Source organism: Neophocaena asiaeorientalis, unplaced genomic scaffold (genome assembly GCF_003031525.2).
Source record: "Neophocaena asiaeorientalis asiaeorientalis breed wild unplaced genomic scaffold, Neophocaena_asiaeorientalis_V1.1 scaffold1806, whole genome shotgun sequence".
NCBI lineage: Eukaryota > Metazoa > Chordata > Mammalia > Artiodactyla > Phocoenidae > Neophocaena > Neophocaena asiaeorientalis.
This window is the reverse complement of record NW_020175486.1, coordinates 6,265-32,043: the sequence shown is the minus strand read 5'-3', so window position 1 is coordinate 32,043 and position 25,779 is coordinate 6,265. Positions and strand designations below refer to the sequence as shown.

Genomic DNA, 25,779 nt, shown 5'->3' with positions numbered 1-25,779 from the left:
TGGGTGGGAGGGCAGGGTTGGGATCAGTGGGGATGGGGGGACGGGGGTTGGAGTCAGGACACATGAATCAAGCTCCAGGCACTGAGAAAGTCACCTACTTTAACTGAGCTTGTGGACCGATTACAAGTCCGGTGCTGGGGGTGATGAGCACGTTAAGAGGGAGGGTGAGAGCACTGAAGCCGCCCAGAGAGGACAAAGGAGAGCGGCTGCAGGAAGGCAGAAGGGAAACAGCTGGTTGGCAGGAAAGACGGATGGACATTATGACCGTAAGGGCAGGGGGTGTCACAGATCTGAAATGAGGAGGGATAAACTATTCAAAGGGACAAATGACAAGCACTGAGAAAGAGGAGAATTAGACCAAAGATACTGTCACATGCCTGAGAGTCATGAAGCGCAGGGGATACAAGGGGTGGGTGGGGCTGTGGGCATGAAAAGAGACGGGAGAGGACAGCGCAGGAGAGCATCTGGAAGAGAGATGACTGCCCCGAGGGGGGAGGGAGGGCGGACAGCAGGACCCAGGGCTCTGTGCAGGTCCAGACTGAGGGCGGTGGTGTCGGGAGTGGGTCTGGCAGGTGCGGGGGCAAGAGGGTGGGAAGAAGGTGACAGTGCTGCGGTGAAAGAAAAAGGTCGGAGAATCAGAGGCCGGAGCCTCCCTGAGAGCTGTGTCAGAAGAGTACGTGACAAGGGGTCTGGATGGAAACCTGAAAGGTTACAGGGAGTGATGTCGCGGGGTCGCGCGGCCCGGGAGGCAAGCTCAGCCTGGCTCGTGAGCGTGGGTTGGTGGGCGGAGCGTGAGGATTCAACACAGTGTGCCTGAAGCAGAGACGACTCAACTGGGTTGAGCAGTGGATGGGGGACGGAGAAGGGAGCACAGAGCAGAGGAGATAACTGAATCCAGCTGGAAGGTGCACAGACAGTAGCTTCTTTAAAGAACGTCACGTGGCTCAGGCAGGACAGTTCCTTTGCTGTGTATGCAGTAACTGCAAAGCAGCAGAGACTTAGGAACTGGGCCAAGGAGGTCAGGTGAGCTGCCTCCAACTGGTGAGAGAGTGTGGTAGAGGAGAAGGGGTCCAATGGGCCAGAAGAAGGAGGAAGGTCGGGTGATGGTGCCCAGCAGCCAGGGCAGGAGAGGCTTGCTGCAAGGATCAGGGAACACACTGTGCTGGGAGGATGGCAAAGAGCACACAGGAGAGAGTGGATGTGGAGAATCCAGGAACCTTGCCCTGAAAATTGGACCCAGGGTCAGAGGAAGCCCATGCAGGGGGAACAGCACAGCGCAGGTAGGCAAGCGAGGAGCAGGGAGAGGTGGGTAAGGCCAGAGGAGCCTGGGCTGGTAGAGGTAGAGGCCCACTGAAAATGCTGGAGACGGGGCATGGTGAGAAAAAGAAACATCAGAGAGGACCCAGAGACAACCACCTTTTCCAAAATGGCAGACCCGAAATGTAGGATCCTTATGGCTGTTTTCAGAGGCCATGGACAGCACTTTGTGGACCAGGAATTGGCGGTCAGGAACATGAGCGTGTGTCGGAAGAGAGGGAGCAGGTATTGAGGAACAGGAGCGAAGACCTCGCGTGACTCAGGTGGCAGGGGAAATAGGTGGGATGCTGCAGATGTACTAGAGCGTTTCTCAGCGGAAGAAAAGGCAGAGTATGGGCCAAGTAACGTCCAATCCCCACCCACTCTGGATAGCAAGAGACAGAGGCATCTTGGGCAGCTATGAGAAGGAGGGAGCAGGTTGGGTCAGGTAGTCGATGGCACAAGTAAGGGACAGGCACAGAAGAGGGGAGAGAACCTCATGAATGTGGGGACATCCACTGATCTCACGGCTCAAGAGGAGTGGCCTGTGCAGTACTGAGGCCCAGTGGTAGGAGCAGAGCAGGTCCCAGCTGAGATGCCAAAGCCTGGGTGTTTAAAGACCCAGGGCTCAGGAGCAATTGGGGACAGGAGCCACAATGACTGTGGTGACATGGAGGAAACAGAGCAGCACTGCACATTAGATACATCCTGCACAGAAATGACTGGCAGGTAACCTCAGGGACTTCAGGATGGACTCAAGTGGATGGAGCCCAGTGTGTTGGTAGCAAATATGCTTAGAATTGGCAGAGAAGTGGTCAGGAATTCAGGTGGTATCAACAGTGCTTCTGCTATTACAAGGGAGCTATAAAGGGTGGAGTCCTAGGATGTGGCAGAGGGAGTCCACACAGGGAACCAGGGACCTTCAAACCATATGTGTAGTCAGAGAAGAGAATGGGGGCAGCAGAGAGGCACAGGGAGAGACAGCAAGGGGCAGAATGGTAGAGAGGTGGAGGTGGGGTCTCATGATGAGCAGAGTGGATCTGGGGAACAGCAGAGGGGGCAGGCAGAATGGGATGGACAACCAGAAGAGTCTTAAAATATGGCCAAGAGGGAAGGAGGGCAAAGGAGGGATCTGGACCACGTCATCACGGAGTGGGAGAGCAAGGCAATGGGCAGGGGTGTACCCCAGGGTCCGAAGGAGGAGAGGTGAAAGCAGTGGAGGTGAGGGAGGGAGAAGATAGCGAAGTGGGGGCCTGATGTAAAGTCCCGTGGGCAATGGCTTGATTAAAAGGGAAGAGAGAAGAAGAAGGAAGGTGAGACAGAACACGACTAAGGAAAAGGGAGCCTAAAGGGAAATGGTGGCCCAAGCCAGTATAAGGACCAGACCAATGACAGCCCATGATTTCAGGAGAGAACGTGGCAGGGCAGGGGAAGGAAAGAGCATGAGCTGTGAGAGCAGGTCACAGGAGGGAGCACCCCCTACGGAGAAGGGATGACCCAATGCAACTCGATGACAGGCATCAGGGAGCACCGAGATGACATCATGGGCCCTAGAGAAGAGGCAGACGCTTTCCCTGGGCCAGGGAAGGAAAGGGAAGGAACGGATCACGTGAGGAGAGGTCACAGGAAGGAATGTTCAAATGGGGTCTTGATGTGGCACGACAGGAGGGTCACCTACCAGAGACAGACCAGATGATGGGAGGCATCCAGGGGAGGATGGAGAATGGAGCACAGCAGAAGGGACACAGGCTGGACACCAACAGGGGAGCAGCGTTGTGTCAGAAGAGTACGTGACAAGGGGTCTGGATGGAAACCTGAAAGGTTACAGGGAGTGATGTCGCGGGGTCGCGCGGCCCGGGAGGCAAGCTCAGCCTGGCTCGTGAGCGTGGGTTGGTGGGCGGAGCGTGAGGATTCAACACAGTGTGCCTGAAGCAGAGACGACTCAACTGGGTTGAGCAGTGGATGGGGGACGGAGAAGGGAGCACAGAGCAGAGGAGATAACTGAATCCAGCTGGAAGGTGAACAGACAGCAGCTTCTTTAAAGAATGTCACATGAAAAAAAAAGAATGTCACATGGCTCAGGTAGGACAGTTTCTTTGCTATACATACAGTAGAGAAGGAAATAAGGAGAGATGATGAAGGTGGGCCCCGGACGTAGGCGAAATCAGGTGAGCATTCTGAAACAGGTGGTAGAGAAGAGGAGGTCCAATGGCTAAGAAGAGTGAGGAAGGTGAGGCAATGGCACCCAGCAACCAGGGCAGGAGAGGCTTGTTGAGAGGATCAGGGAACACACTGCACAGAGTGTGATAGCAAAGAGCCAAAAGGATGGAGTTGGATGTCGAGGGTCCAGGAGCTGTGCACCCATGAGTGGGCCAAGGGTGTGAGGAAGCACATGCAGGAGGGAGAGGACAGCGTGGGTAAGGCCAGGTTGGAACATGGGGGAGGTGGACGAGGTGAGAAGAGGATGAGCTGGTAAAAGTAGTGGTCTGTGGAAAATGTTGGAGACGAGCCTGTCAATGCAGGGCATGACGACACGAAACGATGGAAGGTCAGACAGAAGCCTGAGGGACCTGAAAAGACACGGTGCTTAGGGATGAATGGGGACAGCATATGGAGTCACTACAGCACATTGCAGACCAAGAAGCTGGAGACTGGGGAGCATGAGGGCAGGTCAAGAAGAGACAGATGTCAAGGAAAAGACCACTGCATCTGTGGCATGACTGACAGGTGGTAGGGGAAGTAGGATGGGATGTTGAAGATAAAGCAGAGAGGCTCTTGAAGACAAGAGTGGGAGAAAAGGCAGAGGATGGGCTGAGCAACGTTCAGTCCACACCCAGCCTGCAAAGAGAGAGATCCTTGGATTCTCGAGTGTCCATGAAGGTGGTAGGCCAGTATTGAGATGGGTCAGGGGAGTCAATGGGAAAAGAAAGGGACAGGCAGCATGGATGAGGGGAAGAACCTCACGAATGTGTGAAGGGCTCAGGGAAGTTAAAGGGGGCTCTACAGAAAAGGGGAAGACAGCTTCAAGAGCTCCCAATCTGGGGACGTCAGCAGATCTCAGGGGCAGGAGGGGTGGTATTGAGGCCAGACAGCAGCTGTACACTAGTGAATAAAAGAAAGTACAGGTGCTATCTGTTATATCTGTGGGAAAGCACTGTTTTATGGGAAGATAGACAATGTAGAATGTTTATAGAGGGAGAGGCTACAGCATAGCCAAGTACAAAGCAAAGGTGTATAGTGCAATCAATTTGATTTTGAAAGAATTGTATTTAGCACTGGTAAAATATGCCTCCTACAGGTGCTGATATAGTGTTTATACGTTCATTGTTTTTCCAATGAAAATGAGCAGAGGAAAAAGAGAAAAGAAGTGGTTAAAATAAAATTGGAACTAAGTCAACAGCCTTAGATACTTACATGCAAATCATTCTCGGAATTACTAAGGAGCATTATAACGGCTAGGATGCACAGTGCGACCTGTTCAACTTGACCACAGTTAATGGAATAAAGGGAAATGGGAGAAATATATAAAAAGAAATTACCACAAGGAAATTGGTGGGTGGCTGCCTGAAAAATCTATCAGACAATTATGTCGAAGTGGGTAGATTCAAGAGAATAAATGGTCACATAGAGATGAACTCATAAAACAAAATCTGAAGGGAGAGCGTCAGCAGCAGTCCTCGTAACATTAGTGCTCCTGACATCCTAAGATGAAGACACGTGCCAGAGAATGGGGTTGTTTTGAATAATAAGAGTAGGTCAAGGAGTAATTTCACACATTTTCACATACTGAATCCATTTAAAGGCCAGACTGTGAACCAGTTTTTCTAAGGCTACAAGATGCGGAAAAAGGAAATGAGTGGATGTGCCATGTTTATATTGCATTCTGGAGAGATGTTATCATTTAAGAAAGGCAGCAATAAAGATGACAGTTATCAATGATGGTGTGAAATGGGAACATGAACTAGGATAGGAAAACAGGTTCAAAGTCAGCACAGAGGAAATGTTGAAATTTCAGTGTGTTTGAGGAAAGGGAGGTTGGCTGCAAGATGAATGAACAGGTGAATGAGGTCTCAAACTGGAATCTTGGCAAGTCTCATTAACGGGTCAGATTTGGAGGAATATGGATTCTACGGCTAGGCTGATACAAATTCTAGTGATAAAGGTAGGGGAAATGGTGGCTAAATAGTAATGTTCAGCCTATCCTGCTTTTTTATTAGCATTTGAGTAAAAATTCAGATTACGTGCTTAGCTTGGAAGAATGCAAAGTTCCACCAAGGGTCATTAATATGGATCCCAGTGAGTGGTTGGAGGTGCGTCAAAGTAAAAAAAACAGATAAATTTTACTTAACTGAAGCTGTGGATTTAATTCAGATTGTCAGGAGTTAATATGGCTAATACTGAATAGCAAATAATGGAATGGAGAAAACAGATTCAGCGAAGAGATTGGAGTCCATCAGGATCCTGTGGTAGCTCATTAAGATAAAGGTTTAAGGAAATGTAGAACTGCAAGAACTGCAGTATGTATGTATAATATGAAAGAGTTATGAATTGTTAAATGGGAGGCAGCATCCCTAATGAAAAACAGAGAGGGCTTCCCTGGTGGCGCAGTGGTTGAGAGTCTGCCTAACGATGCAGGGGACACGGGTTCGTGCCCCGGTCTGGGAAGATCCCACGTGTCGCGGAGCGGCTGGGCCCGTGAGCCATGACCGCTGAGCCTGCGCATCCGGAGCCTGTGCTCCGCTCCCCAAAAAAAAAAAAAAAAAACACAAAAAAAACACACAAAAAAAAAAACCAGAAAGAGAAACTCATATACATGTCCTGTTAAACTTGATCTTAGTATGGATATTTTCTATTGAAGGCTATTTAAATGAGTTATCTAAATTTGTTGAAATGAGAAATAATGATGCAATGAGGACCAAGAGTTCAATAATAAAAGCAATATAGGGATTAGAATGGTTCTGAGTAAGTAATAAAGCAAAAAGGTAGAGTCATTACAGAGGTCCAAAGTGGGGAAAAATTTGTAGAATGTTGCATATATATGTTGTTACTGGTGTAATAAACATTCAGAGGAAGGAACGTTGCTGGATGAGAAAGGACACTAAGAAAGCATGCTGCCTTGAAGGCTTTTCTAGAAATTTTTCAGTAAAGAGTAGTTGTTGGAGGATGGAAGATAAGTAGGACTAAATTGAGACTTACGATGTTGATTACTCTTTCCACAATTTGCCCAGGATTTCAGGGAAGGAGTTATGGTAATATCTTGATGTTGAGTTAAAGTAAATTTTTTCAGATGGCATAGATTTTTTGTATACTTATAAAGTAAGGAGGAGTGGGAAAGTTTAAAGATACAGAAAAGGTAAGAACAGGTGATGGAATAACTTTCTGAGGATATGGGTGGGTGGGTGTCTTTTGAACTGTGAAAGACTTGATTGTTAAAGAGGATAAAAGGAGAGAGTGGATAGTTTCAGAATTGAAACAATAATAGCCTCTATCTATTAAGTATTTACTATGTGTCTGGCACCACGCTAATCACGTTACTTAATTTCATTTTATCCTTACAACAATCCTAGAAGGTTTACAGAGATCAAATAACTTGCCTATGATTACACACTCAGTGTGTAACAGAGTCAGAATTCAAATTGAATTTATCTATCTCCAAAACCTACATTACTTTCTATTCTATACAGTTTTCAAGTTGAAGGAAATCACAATCTATAGAATTTCTATTTTTTTCTGTGACTATACGGAAAATATATTTTCTGAGATGAGACAAGCAGAGGTGATTGATGTATAGATCTTCAGGTGATTGGTAAAATCCAGAATATCTGCAATGGGAAAATGCTGAAAGGAAGGCATGTGGAAAAGACTCTTATTACCACCTATGCCCTGGTATTTCACTTCTATTCATTGCACAGCAAAGACTTTGGATTGGCCATGGATTAAAAATTTTAGAGTTTCTAACAAAGACTAAAGAATAGAAAGGAGTTTTTTTTTAAGCAGGTAAATGATAGGTAAAACGTAAATCAACTACTAACAAAATTTTAAAAGTCCAAGTGTTGAGACTTCCATTGGAAGAATTCCATTTCTTTTCTCCAAGATGCAATCACAAGAGTTTATAACTAAGTTTTAACATCAACCAGCAAACCCTTTGAATTTAACAGAAAAGAAAGAAAATTCTCCAAATGACAAATTTTTATAGACAAAATACTAACAACCATCGAGCAAAAGAGTCCATAGCCAGCAGACCAAAGGTTGAAACCTCTGGGCTAATTTGTAAGATCTGTTTTAAAAAGAAATTAACTCCACAGTAACGAGGGGTAAGAAAACCTCCCTATGCTTTCTGTCTTAGTAGAAGTGTTTTCTGTTGTTGTTGTTTTCTCCTATACTATATGTAACTTCTGTAATTTCAATATTGTTGTTTTATGTATTTTGATATTGTAAAATTGTATTTATTGTATTCTGTTAGAACCACTCCCTGGTGTGTGAGGCACCTGAGTTATCAGTTATCCAAGTGAACCTGGGGAAATGGGAGGAGCTAGTATTCTCAATTGGGGAGAGCTTGATTCTTTAACCAATGAGTTCAGCATTTTGCTTCCAAAATTAAGTGGCGAAGTAATGGCATCCCTTAAAAAACAGAAACTTAGTGGGAAGTAAAATGGGGTTAGAATTTTGAAATATGGAGAGGTGCCTACTGGAAAAAACTGAAGAAGTATGGTGTATCCCAGGATGATGGCAGAAGCCATAGGGCTACATTAAGACTGGGCCCAGATACTGGTTTAGAATAAGGGTAAATAAAACTAGCTTTATTTACATAAGAGTACAGCCAGCTTAATTACTGGCTGGTGGACATAAGTCAAATCTAACCAGAGGGAAACAGACCAGGAAAGAAAGTGAAGCTAAAAGGGAATGGAATAAGAGAAACCTCATAAAGGGATAAAGGAGGTAATTAAAGGTTAAAGTTGGATGGCCTAATGCTCGAAGGAGAAATAGTGGAGGCCAGATAGGAAAGTGCCTTCCTACCCAGGAGCTTATGGATCCAGGGTGGCCGCAACTGCAGGTCCACCCAGGGCCAGAGGGAACAACCTGGGGTTCAGACCCAGCAATGGTGCCAACTTGAATCTACCTCGTGCTAGAGTTGAGTAGCCTGGTCTATCATCCAACACAGGTAAGATTGGGCAGGGGCTCCCAGAACCAACATCTAAAAAGGGAGTTGGGAGAGGGGCTAAGGGAAGACAGGTTAAGCCCCAAATGTAATGAATGATGACCAGGGATAACTATTTACTAGTGCTTTTACGATTTCTTGTAACTCTGTAACTTTCCCAATATTTGTTAACTTCTATCTGATTTTTCCTGTATTAGTAGTAAAAATTGTTTTTTCCTGTATTAGTAGTAAAAATTGTTTTTTCCTGTACTAGTAATAAAAATTGTTCAAAATGTAAGTGCAATGTGTGTGCTTATTTCAGAGAAAACTGGGTAACAGTTGTGAAAACTCTGCAGTGAATATGGGAAGAAAAGAACTCAGGTGGGAAAAAGAAATCAAGTACAACAAATACTAGACATTCATAGGTTAGAAGATCTCAAACCCCCAATTTGTAAATACCACTGGCACTAGCAATTGGCTGTTCTTCACAGGCCTCCCCCACCCCACCCCACCCCACCCCCAAGACTGCATACAGGTCAAGCAGATTACAAGCCCTTCTCAAATGTGGATACACAGATGTTGGCTAAGCCACTCATTAGGCTGAGACATACTCTTAGACACTTGCCTCGTGTTACAGGACCCTTAAAAACAATATATTTTATGATGCCATGGATCTACTAAATAAAAAGTCCTTAGGATGCCCTGGAAAGAAACATTCAGGGAGAATTAGGCCATGATCCTTCATAGGAGACATCAGGTATATGAACCCTCACTAGTGGTGACACTGTTCCAACAGAAAGTCTGAGTTCCTCTTTGGGCTACCACTGTATACATCCAGTTTCTGTTTTACAATTAAATGTCCAGCATATTTTACTCAGAAACTTGGTTATAAAATTAATATTTCTGTAAGCAGTAACTCATTTTATAAATATACCATCATTTAATTCCAGAAAAGAAACAAATTCTTGAACCCCAAACATCTGTCCAGACATTTAAGAGCTCAAGTGGTAATGCACTCTTAATCATATCTCTTCCATTCTGTTATTACCTGCTGTAGAGTCATCATCAGGTAAACGAACAAGAGTGTAGCATATTCCTGGTTGATTATAAGGTAGGCTGGGGACTGGGATACAACACAGCACTTCATAGGAATCTGATGGTTCCACCTGCACTGTCACTTTCTCCAGTAGCTGGTCATTGAGAGTATTGGTACAGTCAAACTGAAAAGTCAGCAAATAGGAAAGTTATGAAGGAGAAGAACTGTTTGCAAGCAAGTTGTTCCTTCCCACCCATAACCCACGACTGAGTTCTGGAACCCTCTATACTTTCTAAACACCACGCATGTCTCCCCCTAAGATTTTTCCTGAGGCAACGAGGATAACCTTATTCTTGAGGTCTTTTTTGTTTATATTAACCAGTGTTTTCCTCCTTCCTGAGACTGAGTTCTACCAAACAAGATGGTAGAAGTCTGATAGCTGTCTGAGAACCAAACTGAAATCCAAGTTCTTGGAATGACACACTTATTTTACCCTGATATTAAATGATGATTATTTTTTCCACAGGTTATACTTTATGCTGTCCAACTTCTTCAGACATTTCAGTTTTATGTCTTTTTAAATTTAAATCATCAAAAGCTATCCATCACATCTCTACAGCTATGGAGTTAGGAAAGAAAACCAGATATGCTGCTAAATTTGCTTCTCTATAAAAGGAACGAGAATCATAAACTAAAAGGCGATTAATACTAAACCCCTTAGTGGAGCCAGTTCTGGCGCTTATCTCACCTGGAACACAATATGATTGGTAAACATGTGCTTGATACAACGAACAAAATATTCTGTCTCTGCTTCTGTAAGTTGAACAGGCTCAGAAGACTTGAACAAGGGTCCTAGATTCATAAACTCAGGAATGACAGCCAGTTGTTCTATCAAGAAAAAAGGAAAGAAAAGGAGGAGGAAAGTAAGAAGATAGGGAAGACATTACTCTGGGTGTCTAAAATGTTTTAAGTTTCCATAGTCTTACTAATAGTTGAACACTCAACTAATGTGTCCCCAAGCTTTAGTGAAATAATCTTTTAAGTAAGAGTTTATACACTCATTACTAAAAGCAACAAACAGACAGACAAACTTAATTCCTAATTTCATAGAATTTGAGTTCCCTGATACAGAGTAAGAAAAGCATTCTCCGTAAGCTGGCAACTGGAAATTGGAAAGTCCCACAGACTCCAGGTAGCGCCCGCAACTGTAAGCTAGGACAATCAATATTCGGCCATACAACGATCTCCCGTACTGAGAATTAATCAAATTGAACAAAAGTAGTGGCCTTCATTATACTTACAATGCCTCGGGTGCTAGGCTACTGCTTCTACACATCAAATCATCATACCTTGGAAAATGTCTTGCCTGGAAGGAGCCAACTTCTCGGGCTTAGTAGCCGTCAGTGTGATTTCTACAAAGACAAGTATGAGCAATCAAATGAGCTTCCCTCCTACTATCAAGCCAAACATGCAGGCAGGAGATGAGGACAGAAACGTTAAGCAGATAAACGTAAGGTGCTAGTGCTGAATCATACCAGGAGGTTCTCTGTCATCTTTTTTGGAGGAACACTCAAAATGTATTTAGTGAACATATTTTATGAAATAATAAAGTAAGTCCTAAAAATACAAAATTTGCTTTAATGGACCGAAATGTTTTTATTAATTACTCTTAAAAGGAGGAACAGTTTATAAAACAAATCTCGTGATTCAAACAGGAAAAACTATTTATATAGTACCAAAAAAAACCTGAAAATGTTGAAAGCGTAAGCTCTTTCATTTTCGGTTCTAACCACTACACACTTTGTTCCTTTATTTTTTTAAGCCTCCAACAGAAAAATTAATTAAGAAGTTAACTAATATCGGAAAATAAAAATAAGAGGTGACAGCACAATTACTGCTCTGAAACACACGGTGACAACTAACTTCAAACGCTGTAACACTTAGCATTAAAAAAAAAAAATTTCAATCTGAGTCACAATTCATATTCTTGCTTTCATGAGAAAACAAGGGAAAAAAATTTAAAACCCTAATTTAAAAAGAATCATCCAGGGGGCTTCCTTGGTGGCGCAGTGGTTTAGAGTCTGCCTGCCAATGCAGGGGACACGGGTTCATGCCCTGGTCCAGGAAGATCCCACATGCCGCGGAGTGGCTGGGCCCGTGACCCGTGGCCGCTGGGCCTGCGCGTCCAGAGCCTGTGCTCCGCAACGGGAGGGGCCACAACAGTGAGAGGCCCGTGTACCGGGGGGGAAAAAAAAAAGTATCATCCATCTTAGTTCTGTAAGATTAGAAGCAGTGACCATTAAAAGAAATATTAAAGAAAATATGCTAACAGTGTATTTTATTGGTGTAAAACTACTTATACATAGAAAAACTAACGGTGTTCCCCTTACCTGCTTTCTGTTCAAAGACAGCAGCCATAGCAAGAGGAATAGATTTCATATCAAAGGGCTTTTCTGAAGGCTCCAGTGTGTACTGGTGTAAGGCTTTCTCCATCCCTGGTACAGAGACTGTCAGACCTATGAAACAGAAAACTCTCAGCACTACTTCTTGCCAATCCTAGGACCCAGATAGGCCCAGATTTGTAATATTTATCTAAGCTTTCTAAAGAAAACTATAACCACAGATTTTATAACCTAAATAATAAAAAATAAAGGCTCTTATAATTTCATCCAAGGAAGCATAGGAGCAGAGCATAGGAATTTTCAACAAAATAGAAGTATCTTCCAGAAAACAAAGCAATGGAGACCCATGGAAACGATGATAGCATAAGGGAAAAAAAGGTAAACCCATCCAAGAGGGAGCTCAAGGAGGATCAGGAAAAAGCAATATTCTTTGGGCTTTTACATACTTTAGGTCTCCCTAGAAATGGAAGTGCATTCAAAGACAGAAACCAAGCATTTTGCCTAGTGAAGCCAGCTCATATGCAAATCATCATGGATATGCTTCTCAGACACCATTTGTGGAACAAAAGTGTACTTGTCTCCATTCTTGGCTCTCACTGACCATTGAAGATATATGTAGCGTTCAGCGCCATCTGCCTCTGCTGCAGCACGTTCAGATAGAAGGTAGCTCTATCCCGTACCTCATCATCAGTATCCATCATACACCTGTCCAGGGATACAGAAGATACATGTCACAGCACCGTAATGATTTCCAATAGCTTTACCACTATACCTAAAGGACACGATCCAGGCCATCTGATACTGCCTTTATAAAAGAGCTCAACAACAGCCAACGGCGGATCCTAAAACCTCCACAAATATCGGGTACTGTTCTCAAATGGTAAAGAAATGGTGTCATTATGAATCAGAAGCACTACATAAGTAGGCATTAAAATAATTAGGAAGGACACAATAACATAAAATAGCAGTTTGGAGTCTATTCTTGGATCTGCAACCACATGACCCTGGTAAAGACTTAGACTCCGAATATAATTTAAAAATGGTAATATTATACTTTCCAAGGATACTAAAAAGCATTCCGAATCCAGGCATTGATATCACTCAAATGGCAATTTATTTGATTTAAACCAGCCAGCCTTTGGCTTGTAATTTTTCTGCTTCAATTACAAGATGTAATCACAGAGTGTTTGCTAAAGCAAGTCTTTTCCTCATCAAATAGGGAGTCAAGGAGACCATGAAAAGCTGGTATTTTCAACTCTACATAGTGAATCTCTTTGAAGTTGGCCCCTGTTATACAAATTGAGGCACATGTATTTAAGTCACTTCCTCAAAATCATGCAAGAGAAATTAGAAGTCAAATTTTACATGTACTTAGCACATGCAAAATTACCAGAAGAATAAGAAAAATGCCATTTGCCCTGACTCCATCAGCTCTACTCTTAGGTCCTGCAATGCATTTTGATATGGTACAATGAGGAATTCTCTATTCAGCCACATGGCATTCTTATTTTAAAAAGAAAATAAAAGAAAAGAAAAAGACATTCTTTTAATTACCTTTGTAAGAGTACTAGGATACTTGGGAGAAGATTCTCATTCTGAGCCCCAAATTTAGCCAAAGCACTCACAGCAGCTGTAATGGAGCATAAAACAAAACAACATGAATATTGGCTTCTCAGAGTCAAGCAGTAATCATTTAAAAAAAAAAAATTAGAGGAGTGTCCCCGTGTTCAGTTGGAATAAACTCTTACTGTTTTACTGTGAGTTTCTTGATCTTATTTCCTTGATCCATTTAAGCATAAATAGAAATCAGCAGGCCCAAGAGAGCTCTAAGTAAGAAAACTTGCCATGCATTGAGGAAAAAGGATCATATGTATTCCTTATATGAGCTATCTTCCAGTCCAGCTCCTTATATACCACACTGATTAAGCTCTAATCTTAAACAACCAGCCCCACACATTAAAAAACAAAAACAAAAACCCAAAAAACTCTACTATTAAAAGTCACTGTATCAACAGAGGTTTACTGCTTACTTAACCTTTGTCAGGAGTTGTGCTAGATGCTGGAGGCAGAAAGACAGAAGACATCAAGGAGTTGTACTCCAGTGGGAAAGACAGGTAAGTAAAGAGGTAGTTAGAACATAGCACAGGAAGTCCATGGTAGGACTATATCCAGGGTACTACGTGAGTAGAGAAAGGAACGTAAGTCAGAATTGGAGGAGGAAGAGACAGACAAGGAGTTGACACTTATTACTTGAGCTAAAGTCTGAAGAACAAATACAGTTAGCCAGAGGGCAGGAAAAGAGCATTTGAAGGAGAGAGAATAAAAAGTACCAAGGCTCTCAGGCCAGACAAGAAAGTGTGGCAAGATCCTGGGACTGGACACAGCTGAGCAAGGCTGAAGCACTAGACCTGTGCTGGAGAGCAGGAGAAAAGTGAGAGACTAGAGACAAAACAAAATTCGGTTATGGTTCAACCTCAAGGCTATTATTAACGGGTGTTAAATACAGGATGAATCTGTGTATTTGTAGCAGAGTGTACTACTCTAAATTTGTGAGATTTTGTGTCTAACGACCACTTTGGTAGCAGAGTGTGGAGAATATACTGGATATGGGCGAGACTACAAGCAGTCAGACTAGTTGGGCAACTGAAATGGATGGGAGCCTAATGCAGCCCTCAGGAAATCTACGAAAAAAGACAATGAAGAAATGCATTTTGAGGAGACAGAATGGAAAGAACTTTGCCAAAGGATAGATGGGGGTTATAAAACAATAGGGTAAGGTTCTAGCCTTGCAACTGAGTGGATGATATAGGTGAGGATTTCTGTTTGGGATAATTTGGATTTCAAGCTGAATTTAAAGTGCCTTAGATAGCTAGACGTGCAAGTTCACGAGAGACTGCAATGCCATAGCATATCAGCAGAGCTCTGGAAATGATCACCAGAATGAATGTGTATGTTGAGAAGACAAACCCCTAAGGAAAACTAACGTTTTAAGGAACGGAACAGAAGCTCTATAAGTAAGACTGAGGAGTGATGGAAAGATGCAGGCTATTGTGGAAACCAAGGGAAGAGAGTTTCATGAAGTGTTTAGGCCAACAGTACATCAAATTGACTGAGGTGAACAAGGGTAAGAACATTGAAGTGTCTAACTTGATTTTCCAACTAGCTTATAAGTAATTACCAAAAAAAATAGCTTCAGAAGATTTTTAAGGGAGAGAGCAAGACTATAGTGAGTTGAAGAGAAAATGGAGAATAAGTTCATAGGGGCAGCTAGTAATAGCTCCTACAAGGTTACATAACAGGGAAGTATGGTCAGTAGCTAGTGAGAGACATTGGATCAAAGGAAGGCTTATAGTTTTAACAGGGGAGATTTGTACCAGTTCACATGCTAAGGGGAGGAGGAAGTAAAAAAACCCTAAGCCCTGTTTAAAAAGTCACTTAAAAACTACAGAGGGCTTCCCTGGTGGCGCAGTGGTTGAGAGTCCGCCTGCCAATGCAGGGGACACGGGTTCATGCCCCAGTCCAGGAGGATCCCACATGCCACGGAGTGGCTGGGCCCGTGAGCCATGGCCGCTGAGCCTGCGTGTCCGGAGCCTGTGCTCTGCAACGGGAGAGGCCACAGCAGTGAGAGGCCCGCGTACCACAAAAAAATAAAATAAAATAAAACTACAGAGGCAGAAAGACACACAAATTTCACAGACATTCATACTTATGGCCATAACTCGGAAAAAATGGATGACGCCATCATAATCTTCTGTCATACCGAAAGTCAAGGGTTTATTTGTCTCTGATACAGGCAGAAATCAGGATGGAAAATGGAATACAAAGAAATAGCTGTACATCTGGGGCTTAAGTGTGCTCCAAGATCCCACCATCAAATAGACGTTGCAACTTCATTTTCCAATTTCATTACCACCCCCTTGAGTTAATAAGCATTTCACAAGATCAGCAGTTACACCATTATTAGTGTTGCAATGACTCACCAGCTCTGACAGCCTCATTCTCCAGTACCACCCTATTAAAAATAAAGCGGATATACTTGGAGGGGACAGGCGTTCTGGGGCCCTCTTTGCCCAACAAATGTAGAATCTTAGTAGCCAGAACAGTGTGTTCACAGTCCTCGATGAATTCACAAAGGTGGGCTAGACCTGCCTCTTTACTCTCAGGGTTCTCTTCCACAATGCTGATTATGCAGTCCACAATGGCTCGCTTATATTCAAAGCCTCCCTGGCAAAAGAGAAAACTGCCATTCATTCTGAGGATACTTTTTGGAGAAATGCTTATACTCCAAGGCTCATGCTATAACATTCAGATTTCATTTCCCTTCCATTATGAAAAAAACAAAAGCGTTTTTTTCCTCCAAGTGGGAAAGCCAAAGCAACAGCATGTCTAGTAATAAGACAGAAAACAGAATTAGGCACATTATTTGAGATGCATACTGAGATGATAAAGAAAGCTGCTTTAAATACTATGGCATAAGAATTTAAGAGAGCAACTTCACATGATTAAAAAGTAGTGCACCTACGTCATCTCGGAGCATGTTGGAGAGGAAAGTCATCATGACGCTGTGCTTTCGAGGGTATTTCTGACAGAGAGCGCTAATTGCCTGTACAACCACCACCTGTAGAAAAACAAACAAAAAGGACATGCACCTTTATAATGACTGTACAACTACCACCTAGAGGAAAACACAGAAAGGACGTTCATCTTTATAACTTTAGCTACTTATTTACTGTAAGCTAAGAAGGCACTATAGTTAACTAAAATAACAATAATGGTTCTTCATGAAAGATAAGCAAAAGAGACCTCAGAGGAAAATAAAAAGCAATGTAAAAATGAAGTGTATTCAAGAGACCTCAGGGCTTCCCTGGTGGCACAGTGATTGAGAGCCCACCTGCCAATGCAGGGGACGTGGGTTCGAGGCCTGGTCCAGGAAGATCCTACATGCCGCGGAGCAGCTGGGCCTGTGCACCACAGCTGCTGAGCCTGCGCTCTGGAGCCCGCGAGCCACAACTACTGAGCCCACGTGCCACAACTATGGAAGCCCGCGTGCCTAAAGCCCGTGCTCCGCAACAAGAGAGGCCACCGCAACGAGAGGCCTGCGCACCACAACGAAGAGTAGCCCCTGCTTGCTGCAACTAGAGAAAGCCCGCGAGCAAGCAATGAAGACCCAGTGCAAACAAAAATAAATAAATAAAATTAATTAATTAAAAAAAAAAAAGACCCCACCCCTTTACTCCAAGCAAATAAGCTTTGAGTATATTTTAAAATTTTACATTTAAAATTTTCACATATAAATTTTAAAGTGAACAGTAAAGATAAAAAGCTTAAAGACTCATTTCCATAGAAGAAATAGAGAAAGTTACCAAAGAACTATTTCACAAAATGGTTTCTAGGAAATTTTTACCACAACTTTAAAGACCAGTGTCAAGAAGTAAAAAGAGTGTGAAATTTTACCCTACTTGCAAGCTAACAGGTTAGACTGCTACAATTTCATGGATGCTAGAAGAATACACAAGAATCCTGGATCAGAGATGAAAGACAGTTATTTAATGACAGCAGAAGCAGTAGCCAGGATATCAGCATTTGGGGGTCAGTTTCCTAAGCCCCAGTTACCATAGGACAATGCAAAAAGGGCCGGATAATACTTGAGCCCACAGTAGGCTGCATTACAGGAGATTTTGAGATATGGAACTTGAATATTTTACAGTGGGCAGTAAGCATGCCAGTCCTCTATTCAGAAGGGAAACATTACCTTTATTATACTAGGCAATGAGCATGTTTGCTTTTTGCTCTAGAGGCAGGACTAGCTGTATCTTCTAGGGCTGTATGGAAACCGGCCATTTACTACTTTTAGGGAGATGCTGTATCTTTTGAGACTGGAAGAGATCTTGCACTACACAAAGGGAACAAAACTGGTACAGTAGGAAACAAAGGGCAGTTAGTGCCTAATTTGCAGGGTGTGCAGAAATGCAAGAAATTTATGGAAGATGGGAGAACTGTCTGCCAACCAGATAGTCCCAAATCTATATATGTTGTTTCAGAGCATAGAAAATGAAAGAAAACATCCACAATCTTTTATGAAGCATTGATATATAAACCTAATAAAGATGGTATACATACAAAAAGAAAAATTACAGATGGAAATCATTTATGAACATTGATGCAAAAATTCTAAGTGATACATTAGCTAACAGACTCCAACACTACAGTAAGAAAAGAATATGCCATGATGAAATGGAATTTATACTAAGAATGCAAGAATGATTCAACATTAGAAAATTAATATCATTCATCAATATTAATGAGTCTGAGGAGAAAAATCATGACTATATCCATAGATGTTGAAAAACCTTTGATAAAATCCAACAGTCATTCCTAATAAAAATTCTTAAAAAAATAAAACAGGAATGGACAGACACTTCCATTTTACACACACAGACACATACACACACACACAAACACACACACACACACACACACACACCCCTCAATCGTACTGCCAGCATATTACTTAATAGGGAACCCCAAGAGTCATTTACTTTAAGGTCAGAAACAAAACAAGGATGCTACTGTCTCAACTGTTATTTGACATTATTCCAGCACTATTAGCCAATGCAATTAGACAGGAGAAAACAATTAGGGGAATAAGAATTAGAAACTAAAAGACAAAACTATCTTTATTTACAGATGATATAACAGTATAGCATGGAAACCCTAGAGAATTTATGATAAAACTAACTCAATAAAATAATTCAGCAAGGTAGCAGGCTGTAAAGTTAAAATGCAAAGATAATACTATTCATATACACAAATAATAACTAGTTAGAAAACACAATGAGTAAAAAAAGATTTATAACAGCAACAATAAAGTACATAAAAGAATTTTTAAAACATTCAAATCTAATATAAAAAATACTATAAAATATTCATGAAAGGCACAAAAGTAGACTTGAACAAATTAAGAAATATCCCTTTTCTTCATTAGGATATCTCAACATCATTATTTGTTCTCCCCTAAGAAAACTTATAAATTTAACATGATCCCAATAAAAATGCCAATGAGGTTTTTTTGTTTGTTCATTTTGGGTTTTTTTGCCACACCATGCAGCATGTGGAATCTTAGTTCCCCAATCAGGGATCAAACCCGCACCCACTACAGTAGAAGCAAAGAGTCTTAACTACTGGACTGCCAGGAAGTCCTGAGATTTTTTTTTAAATGAAGCTAGACAAGTTAATACTAAAATTCATAAGGAAATATAAACATGTAAGAACAGCTAGGGAAACAATGAAAATAAAGAGCTATGAAAGGAGACTAACAGATATTCAAACATCCTTACAAAGCTTCTATATTTAAAATAGTGTGTAGTAATATTCAAACATCCTTACAAAGCTTCTATATTTAAAATAGTGTGTAGTACTGGTGCATGAATAGGTAAAGAAAACAAAAGAACAGAATAGAAAGCCCCCAAATAGACCCAAGTACATATGGAACTTTAGTATATGATAAAGGTAATATCTCAAATACTGGGCAAAGACAGAATTTTAAATAAAATTTTGGGGGGCAACTGGATAGTCACTGGAAAAGGATAAGATTAGATCCACTTCTCATTTTACATACAATAATAAAATCCACTGGATCAGAGATTTAAATGTAAAACATGAAACTATACATATACTAGAAGAAAACATGGGTGAATTCTTACACCCATTCAGATTCTATAGTCTGAAGGGAAAGGCTTTCTAACTATTACTCAAAGGCCCAATGTAATAAAAGAAAAGATCGACAAAAGAAGATGTGGCACATATATACAATGGAATATTACTCAGCCATAAAAAGAAACGAAACTGAGTTATTTGTAGTGAGGTGGATGGACCTAGAGACTTTCATACAGAGTGAAGTAAGTCAGAAAGAGAAAAACAAATACTGTATGCTAACACATATATATGGAATCTAAAAAAGAAAAGTGGTCATGATGAACCTAGGGGCAGGACAGGAAAAGATGCAGACCTACTAGAGAATGGACTTGAGGACACAGGGAGGGGGAAGGGTAACCTGGGACAAAGTGAGAGAGTGGCATGGATATATATACACTACCAAATGTAAAACCGATAGCTAGTGGGAAGCAGCCACATAGCACAGGGAGATTAACTTGGTGCTTTGTGACCACCTAGAGGGGTGGGATAGGGAGGGAGACACAAGAGGGAAGAGGTATGGGGATATATGTATATATATAGCTGATTCACTTTGTTATAAAGCAGAAACTAACACAACATTGTAAAGCAATTATACTCCAATAAAGATGTTAAAAAAAAAAAGATCAACAAATTTGACAACATAAAAATTAAAAACTTGTGCATGACAGAAGACATCATAAGGAAAGTCAAATGACAAACTGGGAGAAAATACCACAACACATTTCACAGATGAAGAAAAAATATCCTTAATATACAAAAAACTTTAACTGAGGAAACAAAAGACCAAAAATCTTATAGAAAATGGGAAAAAGATATGAGCAGACAATATTAAAAAAGAGATATTAAATGATCTTTAAAAATATGCAAAAATGTTTACCTTCCCTCATCGTAAGACAAATTCAAATTAAAACTACACTGAGATATCCTTTCTCACCCAACTGACTGGAAAAACTTCAAAATACAACATATGTACTCTATTGGTAAGGCTATGGGGCAACTGGTACTCTTTCACACTCCTGGTAGAATTTAACATTCTCTACAAAACTACATATTTATTTACCTTTCAATCTAGTATATGAACTTCTAGGAATTTACCCTGAGGACACACCTCCAAAATTTCAAGAAAACACATGCAGAAAGTTATCCACTGCAGCATTATTTGTAATCACAAAATACTGCAGACTATTTAAACATCCAAGCATACGAGATTCATTCAATAAACTATATTACAAAATGACCTTCATAACCTCCCAAGGTTTCCCAAAGATTCAAAATGTCTACTTGAATATACAGGCTACATTTGTTTTTTAAAAGTAGATAAATACAAGAAGAGAGTAAACAGAGTCAGCTATACCTCTTGACTGAGAATTAAATAAAAATGAAGGAATAATATCTTTTTACTTTAATTCTTCTAACTGAAATTTATTGCTATTTTGATGATCTCTGACACATTCTCACCAGTTCTCTTCAACACTGTATTGGAAGTCCCAGTCATTTTAATAAGGCAAGAAAAAGAAAGGAAAGGTATTTAGATTGGAAATGAAGTAAAAATGTCTCCATTCATAGATAACATGACTATTTATATGGACAATCCTAAGGAATGCATATAACAACTACTAGAACCAATAAGGGGACTCAGCAAGGATACCAAATTATGGGAGAGTTAAAAAACAAAAAAGATTTTTTTTTTTTTTTTTTTTTTTTGTGGTACGCGGGCCTCTCACTGTTGTGGCCTCTCCCGTTGTGGAGCACAGGCTCTGGACGCGCAGGCTCAGCAGCCATGGCTCATGGGCCTAGCCGCTCCGTGGCATGTGGGATCTTCCCAGACCAGGGCATGAACCCGTGTCCTCTGCATGGGCAGGCGGACTCTCAACCACTGCACCACCAGGGAAGCCCCTAAAACGTATTTTTAATATACTAGTAGCAAACAATGAAATAGAAATGTTAATAAAATGGAATTTAAAAAGCATAAAATATTTATACATAAATTTAACAAAAGACATGCAAGACCTCTAGAATAAATGCTATAAAACACTGCTCAGGGAAAACAAAGAAAACCTAAATAAAGGGAGAGGTACACCATATTCATAAACTGGAAGAATAAATAATATTAAGCTATCAATTCTCCTCAAATTTATTATAGATTCAACACAACCCCAATCACAATCCTAGAAGGCTTTGTTTTACAGAAATTATAAGTTGGTTCTAAATTGTATATGGAAATAGGAACTAGAATATTAAAAAAAAGAAGGACAAAGTTGGAAGACCACATATTTAAGAGGTACCATAAAGCTACATTAATCGATACAGTGAGGTACTGGCATAGGATTGACAAATAGTTCGATAGAATGTGATATGGATCCCAGAAATACACCTACAATTATATGGTTATCTGCTTTTTAGACAAAGATGCCAAGGCACACCAATGGGGAAAGAGAAGTGTTTTAAACAAATTATGCTAGAATGGGTGGAAATCAGTATGGAAAAAAACTGAACTTATCACACACAAATATTAATTCAAGTTGGATCATAGACCAAAATGTAAAAGCTAAACTGTAAAACATTTACAATAAAACATAGGAAAATATCTTTAAGACTTGGAAATAGACAAAAGATTTTTAGGACACAGGAAGCAATAACTGTGAAGGAAAAAAATTAATAAATTAGACTTCATAAAAATTTAAAACTTCTGCTCATCAAAAGACACTGTTAAGAAACGAAATAGGGAACTAAAACAAGATGGCGGAGTAGAAGGACGTGTTTTTACTGCCTCTTGTGAGAACACCAGAATCACAACTAGCTGCTGGACAATCACTGACAGGAAGACACTGGAACTCACCAAAAAAGATAACCCACATCCAAAGACAAAGGAGAAGCCACAATGAGATGGTAGGAGGGACGCAATCACAGTAAAATCAAATCCCATAACTGCTGGGTGGGTGACTCACAAACTGGAGAACACTTAAACCACAGAAGTCCACCAACTGGAGTGAAGGTGGAGCCCCATGTCAGGCTTCCCAACCTGGGGGTCCGGCAACAGGACGAGGAATTCCTAGAGAATTAGACTTTGAAAGCTAGTGGGATTTGACTGCAGGACTTTGACAGGACTGGGGGAACCAGAGACTTCACTCTTGGAGGGCACACACAAAGTAGTGTGTGCAACAGGACCCGGGGAAGGAGCAGTGACCCCAGGGGAGACTGAACCAGACCTGCCTGCTAGTGTTGTAGGGTCTCCTGTAAAGGAGGTGGGTGCTGTAGATCACCATGGGGACAAGGACACTGGCAGCAGAAGTTCTGGGAGTACTCCTTGGCGTGAGCCCTCCCAGAGTCTGCCATTAGCCCCACCAAAGAGCCCAGGTAGGCTCCAGTGTTGGGTGGCTTCAGGCAAAACAAACAACAGGGAGGGAACCCAGCCCCACCCCTCAACAGTCAAGAGGATTAAAGTTTTACTGAGCTCTGCCCAACACAGAAACAGTCAGCTCTCCCCACCACCAGTCCCTCCCATCAGGAAACTAGCACAAGCCTCTTAGATAGCCTCATCTACCACAGGGCAGACAGCAGAAGCAAGAAGAACTACAATCCTGCAGCCTGTGGAACAAAAACCACATTCACAGAAAAATACACAAGATGAAAAGGCAGAGCGCTATGTACCAGATGAAGGGTATAGCCAAAGCAGTCTTGAGGGGATAAAACGGAGCTGGAGGAATCGGACTCCCTGACTTCAGACTATACTACAAAGCTACAGTAATCAAGACAACATGGTACTGGCACAAGAAAAGAAACACTGATCAATGGAACAAGATAGAAAACCCAGAGATAAACCCATGCACCTATGGTCAACTAACTAAGAACACTCTTTGACATAAATCACAGCAAGATCTTTTTGGATCTCCCTCCTAGGGTAATGGAAATAAAAACAAAAATAAACAAATGGGACCTAATGAAACTTCAAAGCTTTTGCACAGCAAAGGAAACCATAAACAAGATGAATAAACAACCCTCAGAATGGGAGAAAATATTTGCAAATGAAGCAACGGACAAAGGATTAATCTCCAAAATATATAAACAGCTCATGCAGCTCAATATTAAAAAACAAACACTCAATCCAAAATGGGCAGAAGACCTAAATAGACCTTTCTCCAAAAAAGACATACAGATGGCCAAGAAGCGCATGAAAAGCCACTCATCACTAATTATTAGAGAAATGCAAATCAAAACTACAATGAGGTATCACCTCACACCAGTTAGAATGCACATTATCAGAAAATCTACAAACAACAAATGCTGGAGAGTGTGTGGAGAAAAGGGAGCCCTCTTGCACTGTTGGTGGGAATGTAAATTGATACAGCCACTATGGAGAACAGTATGGAGGGTCCTTAAAAAACTAAAACTAGTATTATCATATGATCCAGCAATCCCACTACTGGGCATATACCCAGAGAAAACCATAATTCAAAAAGACACATGCACCCCAATGTTCATTGCAGCACTGTTTACAATAGCCAGGTTATGGAATCAACCTAAATGCCCATCTACAGAGGAATGGATAAAGAAGATGTGGTACATATATACAATGGAATATTACTCAGCCATAAAAAGAAATGAAATTGAGTCATTTGTTGAGCCGTGGATGGATCTAGAGAGTGTCATACAGAGTGAAGTAAGTCAGAAAGAGAAAAACAAATATCGTTTATTAACGCATATATGTGGAACCTAGAAAAATGGTACAGACGAACCAGTTTGCAGGGCAGAAATTAGAGAACAAACGTATGGACACCAAGGGGGAAAGCCATGCGGGGGTGGGGGGTGTGTGTGATAAATTGGGCGATTGGGATTGACACGTATACACTGGTGTGTATAAAATTGATGACTAATAAAACCTGCTGTATTAAAAAAATGTGCCTTCTTGATAAAATGTTTAAAATAAAAAAAGAAAAAATTGTCTTGCGTAAAGAAATACTTATTTGAGCCAGGACATGGAAACAACCTAAGCGCCCATCATCGGATGAATGGATAAAGAAGATGTGGCACATATACACAATGGAATATTACTCAGCCTTAAAAAGAAATGAAATTGAGCTATTTGTAATGAGATGGATAGAACTAGAGTCTGTCATACAGAGTGAAGTAAGTCAGAAAGAAAAAGACAAATACCGTATGCTAACACATATATATGGAATTTAAGGGAAAAAAATGTCATGAAGAACCTAGGGGTAAGATAGGAATAAAGACGCAGACCTACTGGAGAACGGACTTGAGGATATGGGGAGGGGGAAGGGTGAGTTTTGACAGGGCGAGAGAGAGTCATGGACATATACACACTAACAAACGTAGTAAGGTAGATAGCTGGGGGGAAGCAGCCGCAAGGCACAGGGATATTAGCTCGGTGCTTTGTGACAGCCTGGAAGGGTGGGATGGGGAGAGTGGGAGGGAGGGAGACGCAAGAGGGAAGACATATGGGATCATATGTATATGTATAGCTGATTCACTTTGTTATAAAGCAGAAACTAACACACCATTGTAAAGCAATTATACCCCAATAAAGATGTTTAAAAAAAAAAAAAAAAAAAAAAAAAAAAAAAAGAAATACTTATTTGAAGTTCACAATTAACTTCAGTTTTAATTATTTTCCTTTTTAAAGTTCAAAATATATTTTTATATTGTTAATTTTAAAACACTATGCATAGTATGATTATATTTCTCTTAATTTTTTTCTGAATATATCTAGCTATTCATTTACCCAACTGCACATATACAGAGCTATATTTGGAATCATGTTTAACAAATATCATAAAGTTGTTCTTGGGTATTGAGATTGTGGATAATTTGTAGCTGTTTTTTAGGTGATTTATTTATATTCTTCATATATATATGTCATGTACATCTCTATTTTTAATAAGATTTATATTTTTAAAAAGCAAATAAAATTTATTGAAATTTAAAAAAAAAAGAAATGAAATAGGGAAGCCAGAGACTGGGAGAAAACATGCTCATATTTAAACTCTTACCTTGAACTCATCTGAGATTTCAGACACAAAGGATGATATCTGCTTCATAAGCCTGTCCACACTGCTCTCACTTCCTGTTTTGAGGAGTGTAGTAATGGCCAGTGTAGCAATGCTTCTGTTTGAGTCTGTGATCAAGTTTTCTAAGTCCAGATTGCAGGCAGTAACAGCAGAGGGGTGCTTCATTGCCACCTGGCCAAAGGGCAT

The 25,779-nt window shown here is 41.1% G+C and overlaps 1 protein-coding gene across 1 annotated transcript; it reads right to left on the bottom strand.

Annotated features, from left to right (window-relative positions):
- Positions 1-384: 384 nt before the first annotated feature.
- LOC112415717 (coatomer subunit gamma-2-like) lies at positions 385-25,779 on the bottom strand. Its single transcript, XM_024768868.1, has 10 exons — positions 25,576-25,779; positions 16,395-16,490; positions 15,853-16,096; positions 13,427-13,502; positions 12,474-12,577; positions 11,861-11,986; positions 10,820-10,882; positions 10,219-10,358; positions 9,483-9,654; positions 385-1,136 (listed from the first exon to the last, which is right to left on the bottom strand). Exons 1-10 carry the CDS (start codon positions 25,777-25,779, stop codon positions 385-387), a joined length of 1,977 nt encoding a protein of 658 aa, XP_024624636.1.